Consider the following 17,705-nt stretch of genomic DNA (forward strand, 5'->3'; position numbering starts at 1 on the left):
CCAAAGTGTATTCATGACTCGGTGTTTAATGGTATCATTATTTCCTTTCAGCTTTTTGTATTATTGACTCGACTTGGGGGGCTGGGGTGAAATCCGTAGATCCCCATTAACTGGTCAATTTTCCTACTGATTTGTCCTTATTCACTATTTGTTTAAACTTTTAGTTGATACTTTTTAAGCCACAGATATTCGTAGTCGAGATTTTTAACTTACTCTTTCTTTGTCGTGGTTCTTTGCATTGTCTCGCTCTAGGATATTCGTAGCTTAAGTGTTTTAAGATTTTCATTTAGCGATCTCTGTTTATTATTTTATTTAGCAATATTTTTCTTTTAACTCATTAACGATACTTCGGGGCCAGGGGTGAAAGTCGTCGACCTCCAAAGATTTGTCGATTCTCCTGTCGACTTTCTTTATTTCATTTTAAATTACTCATAATTTTGCTAACTTTATGGATTGGTGTTTTTTTTAAATTTTTTAGCCAAATAGTATTCATTACTAGCTTTTTTTTGTATCATTGTTTCCTTCTCGGTTCTTTGTATTATTGACTCGACTTTGGGGGCAGGGGTGAAATCCGTTGATCCCCATTAACTGGTCAATTTTCCTATTGATTTTCTTTGTTTGATTTGAAATTATCCGCAATTTGTTTAATCTTTTAGTTGATACTTTTTTAAAAAAATTTAGGTTAAAAAGGAATTCATGGTTGAGATTTTTAACGTACCGTTTTCTTTGTCATGGTTGTTTGCATTGTCTGGCTCTAGGATATTCGTGGCTAAGTGTTTTAAAATTTCCATTTATCCATCTTTTTTTCCTTTGCATTAATTGGCAATATTTTTTTTTTAACTCAATGACAAGACTTTGGGGCGTGGGGTGATGAAATCCGTCGACCCCCAGAGAATTTTCAAATTTCTTATAGACAGTTTTTTATTTCATTTTAAATTCCTCATAACTTTGCTGATTTTATGGATCAATGTTTCTTTTTTTGACTAAGTTTTTAATATATCATTGTTTCCGTCTCAGTTGTTTGTAATATTGACTCGATTTTGGTGGCTGAGGTGAAATCCGTAGATCCCCATTAACTGGTTCATTTTCCTAATGATTTTCTTTGTTTTATTTGAAATTATCCACAGTTTGTTTAATCTTTTAGTTGTTATATCTTTTTAAAAATTTTAGGTCAAAAAGTAATTCGTGGTTGATATTTTTAACATGCCTTTTTATTTGTCGTGGTTCTTTTGCATTGTCTGAGTCTAGGATATTCTTGGCTTAGTGTTTTAAAATTTCCATTTATCCATCTTTGTTGTTTGCATTATTTGGCAGTATTTTGGTTTTAACTCCATGACAAGACTTTGAGGCCAGGGGTGAAATCTATCGACCCCGAGAGATTTGTCGAATTTCCTATAGATTTTTTTATTTCAATATATATTCCTAATAATTTTGCTGACCTTATGGATTGGTGTTTTTTTTCAAAATTTTAAGCCAAAGATTATTCAGGACTCGGTTTTTAATGTATCATTATTTCCTTTTCAGTTCTTTGTATTATTGACTCGACTTTGGGGGCAGGGGTGCAATCTGTAGATCCCCATTAACTGGTCAATTTTCTTACTTGTTTTCTTTGTTTTATTTGAACTTCTCCACTATTTGTTTAATCTTTTAGTTGATACTTTTTACAAATTTTAAGCCACAACGATATTCGTGGTCGAGATTTTTAACTTACGTTTTTTTTTGTCGTTGTTCTTTGTATTATCTCGCACTAGGATATTCATAGCTTAAGTGTTTTAAGATTTCCATTTATCGATCTCTGTTCATTATTTTATTTAGCAATATTTTTTATTTAACTCAATGACGATACTTCGGGGCCAAGGGTGAAATTCGTCGACCTCCAGAGATTTGCCAATTCTCTTGGCGACTTTCTTTATTTCATTTTAATTTACTCATAATTTTGCTGACTTTATGGTTCATGTTTTTTTTTAAAATTTTAAGCCAAAGAGTATTTATCACTAAGTTTTTATTGTATCATTGTTTCCTTCTCGGTTCTTTGTATTATTGACTCGACTTTGGGGGCAGGGGTGAAATCCGTAGATCCCCATTAACTGGTCAATGTTCTTACTAATTTTCTTTTCATGATTTGAAATTATCGACAATTTGTCTATTCTTTTAGGTTATATTCATTTTTAAAAATTTTAGGTCAAAAAGTAATTCGTGAAAGAGATTTTTAACATGCCGTTTTGTTTGGCATGGTTCTTTGCATTGTCTGGCTCTAGGATATTCGTAGCTAATTGTTTTAAAACTTCCTTTAATTCATCTTTTTTCTTTGCATTATCTGGCAATATTTTTGTTTTAACTCAATGACAAGACTTTGGGCCAAGGGTGATGAAATCCGTCGACCCCATGAGTATTTTTGAATTTCCTATAGACTTTTTTTTTTTCATTTTAATTTCCTCATAGCTTTGCTGACTTTTATGTATCAATGTATCTTTTCCTGACTAGGTTTTTAATGTGTCATTGTTTCCGTCTCAGTTGTTTGTAATATTGACTCAACTTTGGTGGCCGAGGTGGAATCCGAAGATCCCCATTAACTTGTTAATTTTCCTTACGATTTGTTTTTTATTATTTTAAATTATTCACAGTTTGTTTAATCTTTTTGTTTGTATATCTTTTTAAAAATGTTAGGTCAAAAAGTCATTCGTGATTGAGATTTTTAACTTGCCTTTTTGTTTGTCGTGGTTTTTGCATTTTCTGGGTCTAGGATATTCGTGGCTTAGTGTTTTAAAATTTCCATTTATCCATCTTTGTTATTTGCATTATTTGGCAGTATTTTGGTTTTAACTCAATGACAAGACTTTGGTGTCAGGGGTGCAATTTGTCGACCCCCAGAGATTTGTCGAGTTGCCTATGGACTTTTTTTATTTAATTTTAAATTCCTCATAATTTTGCTGACCTTATGGATCGGTGTTTCTTTCCAAAATTTTAAGCCAAAGAGTATTCTTGACTCTGTTTTTTATGGATCAATTTTTCCTTTTCTATTCTTTGTATTATTGACTCTACTTGCGAGGCAGGGGTGAAATCCGTAGATCCCCATTAACTGGTCAATTTTCCTACTGATTTTATTTGTTTTATTTGAACTTCTCCACTATTTGTTTAATCTTTTAGTTGATACTTTTTACAAATTTTAAGCCACAACGATATTCGTGGTCGAGATTCTTAACTTTCCCTTTCTTTTGTCGTGGTTCTTTTCATTGTCTCGCACTAGGATAATCGTAACTTAAGTGTTTTAAGATTTCCATTTATCGATCTTTGTTTATTATTTTATTTAGCAATATTTTTGTTTTCACTCAATGACGATACTTCGGGGCCAGGGGTGAAATTCGTCGACCTCTAGAGATTTGTCGATTTTTCTGGTGACTTTCTTTATTTCATTTTAAATTACTCTTAATTTTGCTGACTTTATGGATCGGTGTTTCTTTAAAAATTTTAAGCCAAATAGTACTCATTACTAGGTTTTTATTGTGTCATTGTTTCTTTCTCGGTTGTTTGTATTGTTGACTCGACTTTGGGGGCAGGGGTGAAATCCATAGATCCCCATTAACAGGTCAATTTTCCTACTGATTTTCCTTGTTTTATTCGAAATTATCGACAATTTGTTTAATCTTTTAGTCGATATTCATTTTTAAAAATTTTAGGTCAACAAGTAATTCGTGGTTGAGATTTTTAACGTACTGTTTTCTTTGTCATGGTTGTTTGCATTGTCTGGCTCTTGGATATTCGTGGCTAAGTGTTTTAAAATTTCCTTTTATTTGTCTTTTTTCTTTGCATTAATTTGGCAATATTTTTGTTTTAACTCAATAACAAGACTTTTGGGCCAGCGGTGATGAAATCCGTCGACCCCCAGAGAATTTTCGAATTTCCTATAGACTTTTTTTTATTTCATTTTAAATTCCTCATAACTTTGCTTACTTTATGGATCAATGTTTCTTTCTCTGACTAGGTTTTTAATGTATCATTGTTTCCGTCTCAATTGTTTGTAATATTGACCCAACTTTGGTGGCCAAGGTGAAATCCGTAGATCCCCATTAACTGGTCAATTTTCCTGATGATTTTTTTTGTTTTATTTGAAAGTTTTCACAGGTTTGTTTAATCTTTTCGTTGATATAACTTTTTAAAAATGTTAGGTCAAAGGGTAATTCGTAGTTGAGATTTTTAACATGCCTTTTAGTTTGTCGTGGTTCTTTGCATTGTTTGGGTCTCGGATATTCGTGGCCTAGTGTTTTAAAATTTCCATTTATCCATCTTTGTTATTTGCATTATTTGGCAATATTTTGGTTTTTACTCAATGACAAGACTTTGGGGCCAGGGCTGAAATATGTCGAACGCCAGAGATTTGTCGAATTGCCTATAGACTTTTTTTATTTCATTTTAAATTCCTCATAATGTTGCTAACCTTATAGATCGGTATTTCTTTTCAAAATTTTAAGCCAAAGAGTATTCAGGACTCCGTTTTTAATGTATCATTATTTCCTTTTCAGTTCTTTTTATTATTGACTCGACTTGGGGGGTAGGGGTGAAATTCGTAGATCCCCATTAACTGGTCAATTTTCCTACTGATTTTCTTTGTTTGATTTGAACTTATCCACTCTTTGTTTAATCTTTTATTTGATACTTTTTACAAATTTTAAGCCACAAAGATATTCGTGGTCGAGATTTTTAACTTACCTTTTTTATTGTGGTGGTTCTTTTCATTGTCCCGCACTAGGATATTTGTAGCTTAAGTGTTTTAAGATTTCCATTTTTCGATCTCTGTTAATTATTTTATTTAGAAATGGTTTTGTTTTAATTCAATGGCGATACTTCGGGGCCAGAGGTGAAATTCGTCGACCTCCAGACATTTGTCGATTTTTCTGGTGACTTTTTTTCTTTCATCTTAAATTACCCTTAATTTTGCTGACTTTATGGATCGGTGTTTCTTTTAAAAATTTTAAGCCAAAGAGTATTGATTACCTGGTTTTTATTGTATCATTGTTTCCTTCTGGGATCTTTGTATTATTGACTCGACTTTGGGGGCATGGGTGAAATTCGTAGATCCCCATTATCAGGTCAATTTTCCCATAGACTTTCTTTGTTTGATTTGATATTATCCACAATTTGTTTAATCTTTTAGTTGATTTTCATTTTTAAAAGTTTTAGGTCAAAAAATAATTCGTGGTTGAGATTTTTAACGTACTGATATTATCCACAATTTGTTTAATCTTTTAGTTGATTTTCATTTTTAAAAGTTTTAGGTCAAAAAATAATCCGTGGTTGAGATTTTGAAGGTATTGTTTTGTTTGTCATGGTTCTTTGCATTTGTCTGGCTCTAGGATATTCGTGTTAAGCCATCTTTTTTCTTTGTATTATTTGGCAATATTTTGGTTTTAACTCAATGACAAGACTTTGGGGCCAGGGGTGATGAAATCCGTCGACCCCCAAAGAATATTCGAAGTTCCTGTAGGCTTTTTTTTATTTCATTTTAAATTCCTCATAACTTTGCTGACTTTATGGATCAATGTTTCTTTTCCTGACTAGGTTTTTAATGTATCATTGTTTCCGTCTCAGTTGTTTGCAATATCGACTCGACTTTGGTGGCCGAGGTGAAATCCATAGATCCCCATTAACTGGTCAATTTTCCTAATGATTGTTTTTGTTTTATTTTAAATTATCCACAGTTTGTTTAATCTTTTTGTTGTTTTAACTTTTTGAAAATGTTAGGTCAAAAAGTAATCGTGGTTGAGATTTTTAACATGCCTTTTTGTTTGTCGTGGTTCTTTACATTGTCTGGGTCTAGGATATTCGTGGCTTACTGTTTTCAAATTTCCATTTATCCATCTTTGTTATTTGCATTATTTGGCAATATTTTGGTTTTAACTCAATGACAAGACTATGGGGCCAGGGGTGAAATATGTCGACCCTCAGAGATTTGTCGAATTGCCTATAGACTTTTTTTATTTCATTTTAAATTCCTCATAATTTTGCTGACCATATGGATCGTTGTTTCTTTTCAAAATTTAAGCCAAAGAGTATTCAGAACTCCGTTTTTAATGTATATTATTTCCTTTTCAATTCTTTGTATTATTGACTCGCCTTGGGGGGCAGGGGTGAAATCCGTAGATCCCCATTAACTGGTCAATTTTCCTACTGATTTTCTTTGTTTGATTTGAATTTATCCACTATTTGTTTAGTCTTTTAGTTGGTACTTTTTACAAATTTTAAGCCACAAAGATATTCCTGATCGAGATTTTTAACTTACCCTTCTTTTTGTGGTGGTTCTTTGCATTGTCTCGCACTAGGATATTCGTAGCTTAAGTGTTTTAAGACTTCCATTTATCGATCTCCCTTCATTATTTTATTTACTAATGGTTTTCTTTTAACTCAATGGCGGTACTTCGGGGTCAGGGGTGAAATTCGTCGACCTCCAGACATTTGTTGATTTTTCTAGCGCCTTTTTTTATTTCATTTTAAATTACTTATTATTTATCTGACTTTATGGATCGGTGCTTCTTTTAAAAAATTTTAGCCAAAGAGTATTCATTACTAGGTTTTTATTGTATCATTGTTTCCTTCTCGGTTCTTTTTATTTTAGACTCGACTTTGGGGGCTGGGGTGAAATCCGTAGATCCCCATTATTTGGTCAATTTTCCTACTGATTTTCTTTGTTTGATTTGAAATTATCGACAATTGATATTCATTTTTTTAAATTTTAGGTTAAAAAATAATTCGTGGTTGAGATTTTTAACGTACCGTTTTGTTTGTCATGGTTCTTTGCATTTTCTGGCTCTAGGATATTCGTGGCTAAGTGTTTTAAAATTTCCTTTTATCCATCTATTTTCTTTGTATTATTTGGTAATATTTTTATTTTAACTCAATGACAAGATTTTGGGGCCAAGGGTGATGAAATCTGTCGACCCCTAGAGAATTTTCGAATTTCCTATAGACTTTTTTTTATTTTATGTTAAATTCCTCATAACTTTGTTGACTTTATGGATCAATGTTTCTTTTCCTGACTAGGTTTTTAGTGTATCATTGTTTCCGTCTCAGTTGTTTGTATTATTGACTCGACTTTGGTGGCCGAGGTGAAATCTATAGATCCCCATTAATTGGTCAATTTTCCTACTGATTTGTTTGTTTGATTTGTACTTATCCACTATTTGTTTAAACTTTTAGTTGATACTTTTTACAAATTTTAAGCCACAAAGATATTCGTGGTCGAGATTTTTAACCTACTCTATCTTTGTCGTGATTCTTTGCATTGTCTCGCCCTAGGATATTCGTAGCTTAAGTGTTTTAAGACTTCCATTTATCGTTTTCCCTTCATTATTTTATTTACTAATGGTTTTCTTTTAACTCAATGGCGCTACTTCGGGGTTAGGGGTGAAATTCGTCGACCTCCAGACATTTGTCGACTTTTTTGGCGCCTTTTTTTATTTCATTTTAAATTACTTATTATTTATCTGACTTTATGGATCGGTGCTTCTTTTAAAAAATTTTAGCCAAAGAGTATTCATTACTAGGTTTTTATTGTATCATTGTTTCCTTTTCGGTTCTTTTTATTTTAGACTCGACTTTGGGGGCTGGGGTGAAATCTGTAGATCCCCATTATTTGGTCAATTTTCGTACTGATTTTCTTTGTTTGATTTGAAATTATCGACAATTTGTTTAATTTTTTAGTTGATATTCATTTTTTGAAATTTTAGGTTAAAAAATAATTCGTGGTTGAGATTTTTAACGTACCGTTTTGTTTGTCATGGTTCTTTGCATTGTCTGGCTCTAGGATATTCGTGGCTAAGTGTTTTAAAATTTCCTTTTATCCATTTTTTTTCTTTGTATTATTTGGTAATATTTTTATTTTAACTCAATGACAAGATTTTGGGGCCAAGGGTGATGAAATCCGTCGACCCCTAGAGAATTTTCTCATTTTCTATAAACTTTTTTTTATTTCATTTTAAATTCCTCATAACTTTGCTTACTTTATGGATCAATGTTTCTTTTCCTGACTAGGTTTTTAGTGTATCATTGTTTCTGTCTCAGTTGTTTGTATTATTGATTCGACTTTGGTGGCCGAGGTGAAATCCATAGATCCCCATTAACTGATCAATTTTCCTAATGATTTTTTTTGTTTTATTTGAAATTATCCACAGTTTATTTAATCTTTTAGTTGATATATCTTTTTAAAATGTTAGGTCAAAAAGTAATTCGTGGTTGAGATTTTTAACATGCATTTTTGTTTGTCGAGGTTCTTTGCATTGTCTGGGTCTAGGATATTCGTGGCTCAGTGTTTTAAAATTTCCTTTTATCCGTCTTTGTTATTTGAATTATTTGGCAATATTTTGGTTTAAACTCAATGACAAAACTTTGGTTCTCGGGGTGAAATATGTCGACCCCGTGAGATTTGTCGAATTGCCTATAAACTTTTTTTAGTTCATTTTTAATTCCTCATAATTTTGCTGACGTTATGGATCGGTGTTTCTTTTCAAAATTTTAAGCCAAAGAGTATTCGTGACTCGGTTTTTAATGGTATCATTATTTCCTTTTCAGTTCTTTGTATTATTTACTCGACTTGGGGGGCAGGGGTGAAATCCATAGATCCCCATTAACTGGTCAATTTTCCTACTGATTTGTTTGTTTGATTTGTACTTATCCACTATTTGTTTAATCTTTTAGTTGATACTTTTTACAAATTTTATGCCACAAAGATATTCGTGGTCGAGATTTTTGACTTACCCTTTTTTTTTTGGGGGGGTTCTTTGCATTGTCTCACACTAGGATATTCATAGCTTAAGTGTTTTAAGATTTGCATTTATCGATCTATTGTTCATTATTTTATTTAGCAATATTTTTGTTTTAACTCAATGACGATACCTCGGGGCCAGGGGTGAAAGTCATCGACCACCAAAGATTTGTCGATTCTCCTGTCGACTTTCTTTGTCATTTTAAATTACTCATAATTTTACTGACTTTATGGATCGGTGTTTCTATTAAAAATTTTAAGCCAAATAGTATTCATTACTAGGTTTTTATTGTATCATTGTTTCCTTCTCTGTTCTTTGTATTATTTACTCGACTTTGGGGGCAGGGGTGAAATCCGTAGATCCCCATTAACTTGTGAATTTTCCTATTGATTTTCTTTGTTTGATTTGAAGTTATCCCCAATTTGTTTAATCTTTTAGTTGATATTCATTTTTTAAAATTTTAGGTCAAAAAGTAATTCGTTGTTGAGATTTTTAACGTACCGTTTTCTCTGTCATTGTTCTTTGCATGGTCTGGCTCTAGGATATTCATGGCTAAGTTTTTTAAAATTTCTTTTTATCCATCTTTTTTCTTTGCATTAATCAGCAATATTTTGGTTTTAACTCAACGACAAGACTTTGGGGCCAGGGGTGATGAAATCCGTCAACCCCTAGAGAATTTTCGAATTTCCTATAGACTTTTTTTTATTTCATTTTAAATTCCTCATAACTTTGCTGATTTTATGGATCAATGTTTCTTTTCCTGACTAGGTTTTTAATGTATCATTGTTTCTGTCTCAGTTGTTTGTAATATTGACTCAACTTTGGTGGCCGAGGTGAAATCCGTAGATCCCCTTTTACTGGTCAATTTTCCTAATGATTTTCTTTGTTTTATTTGGAATTATTCACAGTTTGTTTAATCTTTTTGTTGATATATCTTTTTAAAAAATTTAGGTCAAAAAGTAATTCGTGGTTGAGATTTTTAACATACCTTTTTGTTTATCGTGGTTCTTTTCATTGTCTGGGTCTAGGATATTCGTGGCTTAGTTTTTTAAAATTTCCATTTATCCATCTTTGTTATTTGCATTATTTGGCAATATTTTGGTTTTAACTCAATGACAAGACTTTGGGGCCAAGGGTGGAATCTGTCGACTCCTAGAGATTTGTCGAATTGCCTATTGACTTTTTGTAGTTCATTTTAAATTCCTCATAATTTTGCTGACTTTATGGATCGGTGTTTCTTTTCTGATTTTTAAGCCAAATAGTATTCCTGACTAGTGATGTATTATTGTCTCCATCTCGGTTTGTAATATTGACTTGACTTTGGTTGCCAAGGTGAAATCCGTAGATTTTCGTACTGATTTTTTTTTGTTTGATTCGAAATTATCCGCAGTTTGTTTAATCTCTTAGTTGATATTTCTTTTAAAAAAATTTAAGCCAAATAAATATTCATGGTCGAGATTTTAACATACACTTTATTTGTCGTCGTTTTTAAGATTTCCATTTCTCGCCAAGGTGAAATGCGTAGATTTTCCTACTGATTTTTTTTGTTTGATTCAAAATTGTCCACAGTTTGTTTAATCTCTTAGTTGATATTTCTTTTAAAAAAATTTAAGCCAAATAAATATTCATGGTCGAGATTTTTAACGTACATTTTTATTTGTCGTCGTTTTTAAGATTTCCATTTCTCCGTCTTGGTTCTTTGCATTTTCTTTTAGTTGATATTTCTTTTTACAAATTTTAAGCCACAAAGATATCCATGGTCGAGATTTTTAACTTACCCTTTTTTTGTCGTGGTTCTTTACGTTGTCTCTCACTAGGGTATTCGTAGCTTAAGTTTTTTAAGATTTCCATTTATCGATCTCTGTTCTTTTGCATTATTTGGCAGTATTTTTGTTTTAACTCAATGACGATACTTTGGGGCCAGGGGTGAAATCCGTCGACCCCAGAAATTTGTCGATTTTCTTTAAGACTTTCTTTATTTCATTTTAAATTCCTCATAATTTCGTCGTTTCTTGTCAAATTTTTAAGCCAAAGAGTATTCATGACTAGGTTTTTAAGGTATCATTTTTTCTGTCTCGATTCTTAATAATATTGACTCGACTTTGGGGGCAGGGGTTAAATCCGTAGATACCCATTAACTGGCCAATTTTCCTACTGATTTTCTTTGTTTGATTTGAAATTATCCACGGTTTGTTTAATCTTTTAGGTCATTCTTTTTTAAAAAATTTAAGTCAAAATGATATTCATGATCGAGATTTTTAACGTACCCTTTTATTTTTTGTGGTTCTTTGCATTGTCTGGCACTAGAATATTTGTGACCAAGTGTTTTAAGATTTCTTTTTTTCCATCTTGGTTCTTTGCATTATTTGACAATATTTTGGTTTTAACTCAATGACTAGACGTATTAAATAGACTTTTCTTTTTTTACACATTCAATGAAAGCTGGCCCAGCTTGGTCTACTCCACTATTCAAGTGTGACCAACTTTTGTAACTCCATTGATCAACTAAGAGTTGTCCATGACCCTTCCAAAAAGAAAAATGTTTTTTTCTTGATTCTAAATAAAACTCCCCTTGTTGGAATTGGCGGTAGTTTTTTGGCTAAATGATAGTTTATTCCCATGGGAGTAGAATGTCTATTAACTCCCTCAGGTACAACCCCACCTAGAATTAGTTTTATTTAGGACCCCAAATTTTGGGAGTGTAATCCCTTCAATCCATATACTAAAAAAAGTCCTTATTACACCCAACTAAAGTTGGACAGCAAATGTCCATTTTTTTTCCGAGTGGAAGCATGTAGTAATTCTTAACTGTTTCCCAAAACTTCAGATTTTGTTTACATTATCTTACTGGGCACAATGACCCCACAAAATATGCCCATTTGAATGATTGGGCATGGCATGTTTTTCTCCTTTTTAGGCAGCATTCAAATGTTTCTATTATTATTATTGTTTTTCCTCTCCAATTTGAGCTCTAACAATTTTGTCTGCAGTTAGAACATATATTAAGCATTTCTTCCCTTGGATGACTGTGTCACTGCCCTTTTTGTTACATTAATCCTTAGCATGTGTCTAGGCAATTGTTTCCATTTTTTTATGGTTACATTCATGACTGCAGGTTGAGGAAACCAACAAAGCCCAAAAAACGTTTTCTAATGCAAAATCTATTTCATCAGCTCAGTTCTTCGTTTTTTCTTCTCTTAATGTTAATTTTGGTTGCATGGTTTACTCGGAGGCTCGATTGGAGCAGGATTACCATGTTCAAGGATCACAATAAAAGTTTATCTTATTTTATTGTGCCATTTGCATTTTGAAGCGTTCCTTTTGATAGTCAACTTGTTTTATTATTCTTTCCATGTAATTTGGGTATGTGATTACTTCACGTCGGATGCTGTGTAATACTATTGTTGTTGTTGTAATAACCACTTTGCAATATGCAAGCAAAATGATTCCCTCTTTCTGCTTATTTTAGAAAAAGAACAAAAAAAGTCATCCCATTGCTAATTGTTTTGCTCTAGGGCAGACTATGTGGATTAACTTTGGTTGGGAATTTATAGTTGAACCTGATCTGCGGAATTTAGGATGACATTTGTTATTGGTCTAGAATATAATTTGAAAAGTCAAATTTGTAGCGGTGGTATTTGTATAGTTTTTCAGGCATCATTTTAGTTAATCTTGACATTAACTATTGTGAAATAAGTTTTGGGCAAAGATTCTGAATCCATAGAAAGTTATTGTTGAATATTTTACAATGTTTAAAAACCGGCTCTTGTTGTTAGTTCATCCACTAATGCCAGTGCAGCACCATCTTTTGGCTCATCGTTTCCCTCACGCTTTGAATATGTTGAGAGCATGCAGTCTGCTGAGGCCAATTCTGGTGGTACACAATTACTTAACCATGTTTCTCCACCTAAATCGAGCAGTTTATTCGCTAATTTTGGAATGGACAGTGGAATCAATAAAAGGCCAAGTTCCACTTACTCCAAAGTCCAGGTAATTCTTTAATAACTATTCAGGTTTGGTAGATAATGTGGTTCTTCATTGTTTTACAATGCATATTTGCAACTTGTTTATAGGGATGGTACATGTCTATAAATAAGTTCTTGAAAAATCTTGGTTCTCTCTCTCCATCTGTCCCTCCCTCCCACACTACACACACACACGATAGATAAATAAACCCATTGACACACACAAATGTCACTCTACAAGCTCTCACTCTCTCTCTCTCCACAAACACAACTGTCAATGCACACGCTCTCTCTTTCACTCTGCCTTCTAGTCACTAAATTTCTCTATAAGTTGAAGTTAGTTTTTTCTTTTGTTTTGTGTTTAGCAATTGGTCCAATGCTTTGTGTAGAGCTCGACATCCATATCTAGTGCTGATCTTTTTGGACATAACATGGATGATCCTAGCCTTGATTTGTCTGCATGTCATCTCATCAATCTGATTTCAATGTACACACTGTCTTTCACTCTCCCTTCTCTTCTTTGTTTTTTGATTCCTTTGCTGAGCACTAGAGATAGCATTATTTTTTAGAGTTATTATTAGCCTGTTTCTATGCTCTACTGTCTTGTATATTGTAGATCTTTCAACATTTTAAGAAAATTCCACAACCACCAACTTCTAGATGGTCATTTTGTATATGGAGTTTAGTTGCAGAAACAATCGGGTGGCTTCTTCCCTCAGCCATCATCATTGAACCTTATCCCGACTATTTGGGGTCGGCTAGCTTCTTCTCTCAATGATTGTTAATTTCCTTTTTTGCAACATGCCCACTGCAATCTTTGAATTATCTGCCCCCCCAAAAAACAAAGATTAAATGCTATTGTAGATAAATCTCATGGCCTCTATTGTATTTTGGAAACTACTGTAGTGTTATGAATACTTCTGAATTATGAATATTTGTCTTTCCTTGAGTATTTATGCTTTCAATCTACATATTATTCTCCATCTCGTTTGCGTTCGCAAGGTTTGATATGCTTCTCGTTGTGAATTTGGTTTTGCTCCAAGGAATAATTGTAAAGATCTGCTATGCACAAAGGCAAATCTTTGAACTCCCTCCTTAGGGGGCGGCAAAGCACTCTTTTAGTTTGAGAGTGCTTCGCAAGAGAAAAACGCCTTATATGTGTGCGTGTGTGTAATGAATGTAATGTATATATATTGTTTTCTAATGCAAAATCTATTTCATCAGCTCAGTTCTTTGGGGATCAAAGCAAAGCCAGTGATGCTTCTGCCCAAATGTCCTTGCAAAAGTTTTCAGTATGTTCTCTCTGTTTTCCTCATCCCCTTTCTGTTTGTGTGTCTGTGTGTTTGTGCATGTGTAGTACATATCACACACACACACATGCATACACCCATATCTACATTTTGCGCGTTCATATAGATGTATTAAATAAACCTTTTTTTTTTGTACACCATTTAGTGAAAACTGGCCCAGCGTGGTCTACTTGAATCTACTCCACTATTCAAGTGTGACAGACTTTTGTAGCTCCCAAAAAAAAAATGTTTTTTCTTGATTCTAAACAAAACTCCCCTTGTTGGAATTGGCGTTTGTGGGTAATTGTTTTGGCTAAATGATATTCTATTCCCGTGAGAGTAGAATGTCGATTAACTCCCTCAGGTACAACCCCACCTAGAATTAGTTTTAGGACCCCAAAATTTGGGGATGTAACCCCTTCAATCCATAGATTAAAAAACATCCTTATTACACCCAACTAAAGTTGGATGGCAATATTCAATTTTTTTTTCAAGAGGAATAATGTAGTAACTCTTAAGTGTTTCCTAAAATTTCAGATTTTGTTTGATATTTTCTCGATGGGTACAATGACCTCCCAAAATATGGCCATATGAATGCTTGGGCATGTTTTTCTCCTTGTTAGGCAACATTCAAATGTTTCTATTTGCGGCAATATAATATATTGTTTTTTTTTCCTCTCCAATTGGAGCTCTAACAATTTTGTCTGCAGTTAGAACATATATTAAACATTTCTTCCCTTGGATGACTGTCACTACCGTTTTTGTTACAATAGTCCTTAGCATGTGTCCATTCAATTGTTTCCATCTTTTGATATTTACATTCATGACTGCAGGTTGAGGAAACCAACGAAGCCCAACAAAAGTTTTCTAATGCAAAATCTATTTCATCAGCTTAGTTTTTTTTCTTTTTTTTCTTCTCTTAATATTATTTTTTGTTGCATGTTTTACTCAGAGGTTCAATTGGAGCAGAATTACCATGTTCAAGGATCACAATAAAAAATTATCTTATTTTATTGTGCCATTTGTATTTTGAAGGGTTCTTTTTGATATTCAACTTGCTTTGTCATTCTTTTCATGTAATTTTGGTATGTGATTACTGCTTGTTGGATGCTGTGTAATATTATTGTTGTTGTTGTAATAAGATTTAGAACGAGATTCAATATTCTGAAAAAAACCATGTCTCATTTCATGTAAATTTTGGTTGATAGTGTACTGAAAATTTTACTACAACCCAATTGGTTGGTTCTAATGCTTGTGATTATGTCATATCAAATATTGTGATGTTTTCCTGAGTCTTGGATTTGGTCTTTGGTAATTGCCATTTTTTCCCACTCTGTAATACGCAAGCAAAATGATTTCCTCTTTCTGCTTATTTTAGAAAAAAAAAACTCATCCCATTGCTTATTGTTATGATCTATGGTAGAATATAATTTGAATTTATAATTGAACCAGATCTGTGGAATTTAGGATGACATTTGTATTGGTCTAGAATATAATTTGAAAAGTCAAATTTGTAGCAGTGGTGTTTGTATAGCTTTTCAGGCATCGTTTTTGTTAATGGTGACATTAACTATTGTGAAACAAGTTTTGGGCAAAGATTCTGAAACCATATAAAGTTTTTGATGAATGTTTAAAAACTTGGACTGGTGGTTTGACTCGTTCCTGTGGGTAACTAACGGAGGTAAAATCGAAGCAAAATATACATCAAGAGCACCTGAATTAGACAGTAAATGGTCTATCTCATATGAAGTTTACGGGTACATCCAAAGAAAATGATGTTGCTGATAAACATGAGGCACCTGAAGTTACGGCCTCACCAAAAACTCCTCATCCAATTACCAGTACCATAAAAACGCCCATTGGTGCAAGAATAGGAAGCAAGACGGAGGGCGGTCTTGGTGCCCAAAAGCTTACTACAAAGGTCGGATCGTTCTTTAGCTTACAGTAATGCAAAAATTTTCTATTCCTAAAGATGATTGTTTAACTTTAATCTTGAATCTTTTCTTGATTCCTTAGTGGCATTATATGTAGTTAATGAATCAATTGGAGAAAGTTAGAATTTGTAAAGTTATGATGTTATGAATTTTTTCTTGTCTGATGCCTATTCAATTTGATGCAGCCAAGTGAAAGTCTTTATGATCAGAAGCCTGAAGAGCCGACTCTTGTTGTTAGTTCGTCCACTAATGCCAGTGCAGCACCGTCTTTTAGCTCGTTGTTTCCTTCACTCTTTGAATATGTTGAGAGCATGCAGTCTGCAGTGCAGAGGCCAATTCTGGTGGTACGCAAGTACTTAACCATGTCTCTCCACCTAAAATCAAGCAATTTCTTTGCTGATTTTGGAATGGACAGTGGAATCAAGAATAAGCCAAGTTCCACTTACTCCACAGTGCAGGTAATTCTTTAATGACTAGTCAGGTTTGGTAGATTATGGGGTTCTTCATACTTTGATTATGCATATTTGCAACTTGTTTACAGGGATAGCACATGTCTCTCTCTCCTTTTGTCCCTCCCTCCGGACGCTACACACACACACATGATAGATAACCATTGACACACAAATGTCATTCCACAAGCTCTCTCTCTTTCTCTCTCTATCATTCTCTCTCCACACACAAATGTCAGTGTACATGCTCTCTCTCTCTCTCTATACACACACGATAGATAAATAAAAGGATTGACACACGTTTCTGGCCACAAGCAACAAAAATTTGAATAATATGCACAGTTATTGCAAGAAAATTAAGAGTACAAATTCAGTGAGGGGATTTGACTACAAATGGGATCATTGAGGTATATGTACTCTTGTGGGATTAGTGTCAAATCTGTCCTAAGTATAAACTTGGTGATAAGAAGGTTCACTAAGAGAACTTCAATTGCACGAGGACTGGCTTGTCCTATAGGAGATCTTTACTGAAGGTTTCTATGCCATTTGGGATTCATTTAGGGATCAGTTGAGAGGCAGACTGTCTGTCCTATAGCAGTGTCCAATGTTTGAGAGTGACATGTTGGCACCATTTTGTATTTTTTCCCATGTGTTTTTGGGAACCAGAGTCAGCATTCACGATATATGTGCCACAAAGAGGCACCTTTGCTCCCATATGTTGTCCACTCAATGCATGATCCATGTTGGGCTCTTGTTATACTGTATTGGGTTTTGGATGTGTTGATACCATCATTTAGGTACCTGCAAAAAGTGTAGGAAGTTACAATTGCTGTGTTTGTGCTAGTGCACCCATTTTTGCATGGGCATGGGTGTGCTTTCAGCCTTTGTCTACAATCGATCTAATCGTTTTAAAAGCATTTGGTGGATTCATTGGTAATGGCAAGTCTAAATATTGAGATGTCTGGATTTCATTTCATCTCTTTCATCAAGCATCTAGAGCCTTTATCTTGCACGATGATTCCATGACATGGGTTACAACGTGACAAAAGTGCAAATTATTTGTGAAAGAACTCCTGGCTCTAAAGAATAGTTCTCCCATTGGCGTGAATTGATGAGGTTAGGAAGTCAACCTCCATAATCTGTAGTCTGAGAAGCGGTCCTTATACACTCACATATTAGTTCTCCATTCCAAATACCTGGCTTGAGAAGGACTTGTCACACCTGATGCCCATCATATTGGAGAATATCTATCGTACTGTTGCCTTTGCAAACACCGCATAGCCCTGCTTGCTTAGAAGCAATTGATTAGGTC

The 17,705-nt window shown here is 33.6% G+C and overlaps 1 protein-coding gene and 1 pseudogene across 2 annotated transcripts in view; both read left to right on the forward strand.

Annotated features, from left to right (window-relative positions):
- Window positions 1–15,050, forward strand: part of LOC105420291 (putative ADP-ribosylation factor GTPase-activating protein AGD8) — a 77,347-nt pseudogene extending 62,297 nt beyond the window's left edge. Inside the window, exons 19-21 of the transcript XR_016051893.1 lie at window positions 12,612–12,746; window positions 13,951–14,013; window positions 14,844–15,050. The product of XR_016051893.1 is annotated as a putative ADP-ribosylation factor GTPase-activating protein AGD8 (transcript). The remainder of the gene's footprint in view (window positions 1–12,611; window positions 12,747–13,950; window positions 14,014–14,843) is intronic.
- A 704-nt stretch (window positions 15,051–15,754) lies between these two features.
- Window positions 15,755–16,491, forward strand: LOC110006341 (putative ADP-ribosylation factor GTPase-activating protein AGD8). The gene is made up of 3 exons (XM_020664472.1): window positions 15,755–15,931; window positions 16,130–16,402; window positions 16,486–16,491. The coding sequence occupies exons 1-3, from the start codon at window positions 15,755–15,757 to the stop codon at window positions 16,489–16,491; spliced, it is 456 nt and encodes a 151-aa protein (XP_020520131.1).
- Window positions 16,492–17,705: the final 1,214 nt, after the last annotated feature.

The sequence above is a fragment of the Amborella trichopoda genome, chromosome 3 (genome assembly GCF_054954075.1).
Source record: "Amborella trichopoda isolate Santa Cruz 75 chromosome 3, AtrichopodaSantaCruz75HAP2 v2.0, whole genome shotgun sequence".
Taxonomy (NCBI): domain Eukaryota; kingdom Viridiplantae; phylum Streptophyta; class Magnoliopsida; order Amborellales; family Amborellaceae; genus Amborella; species Amborella trichopoda.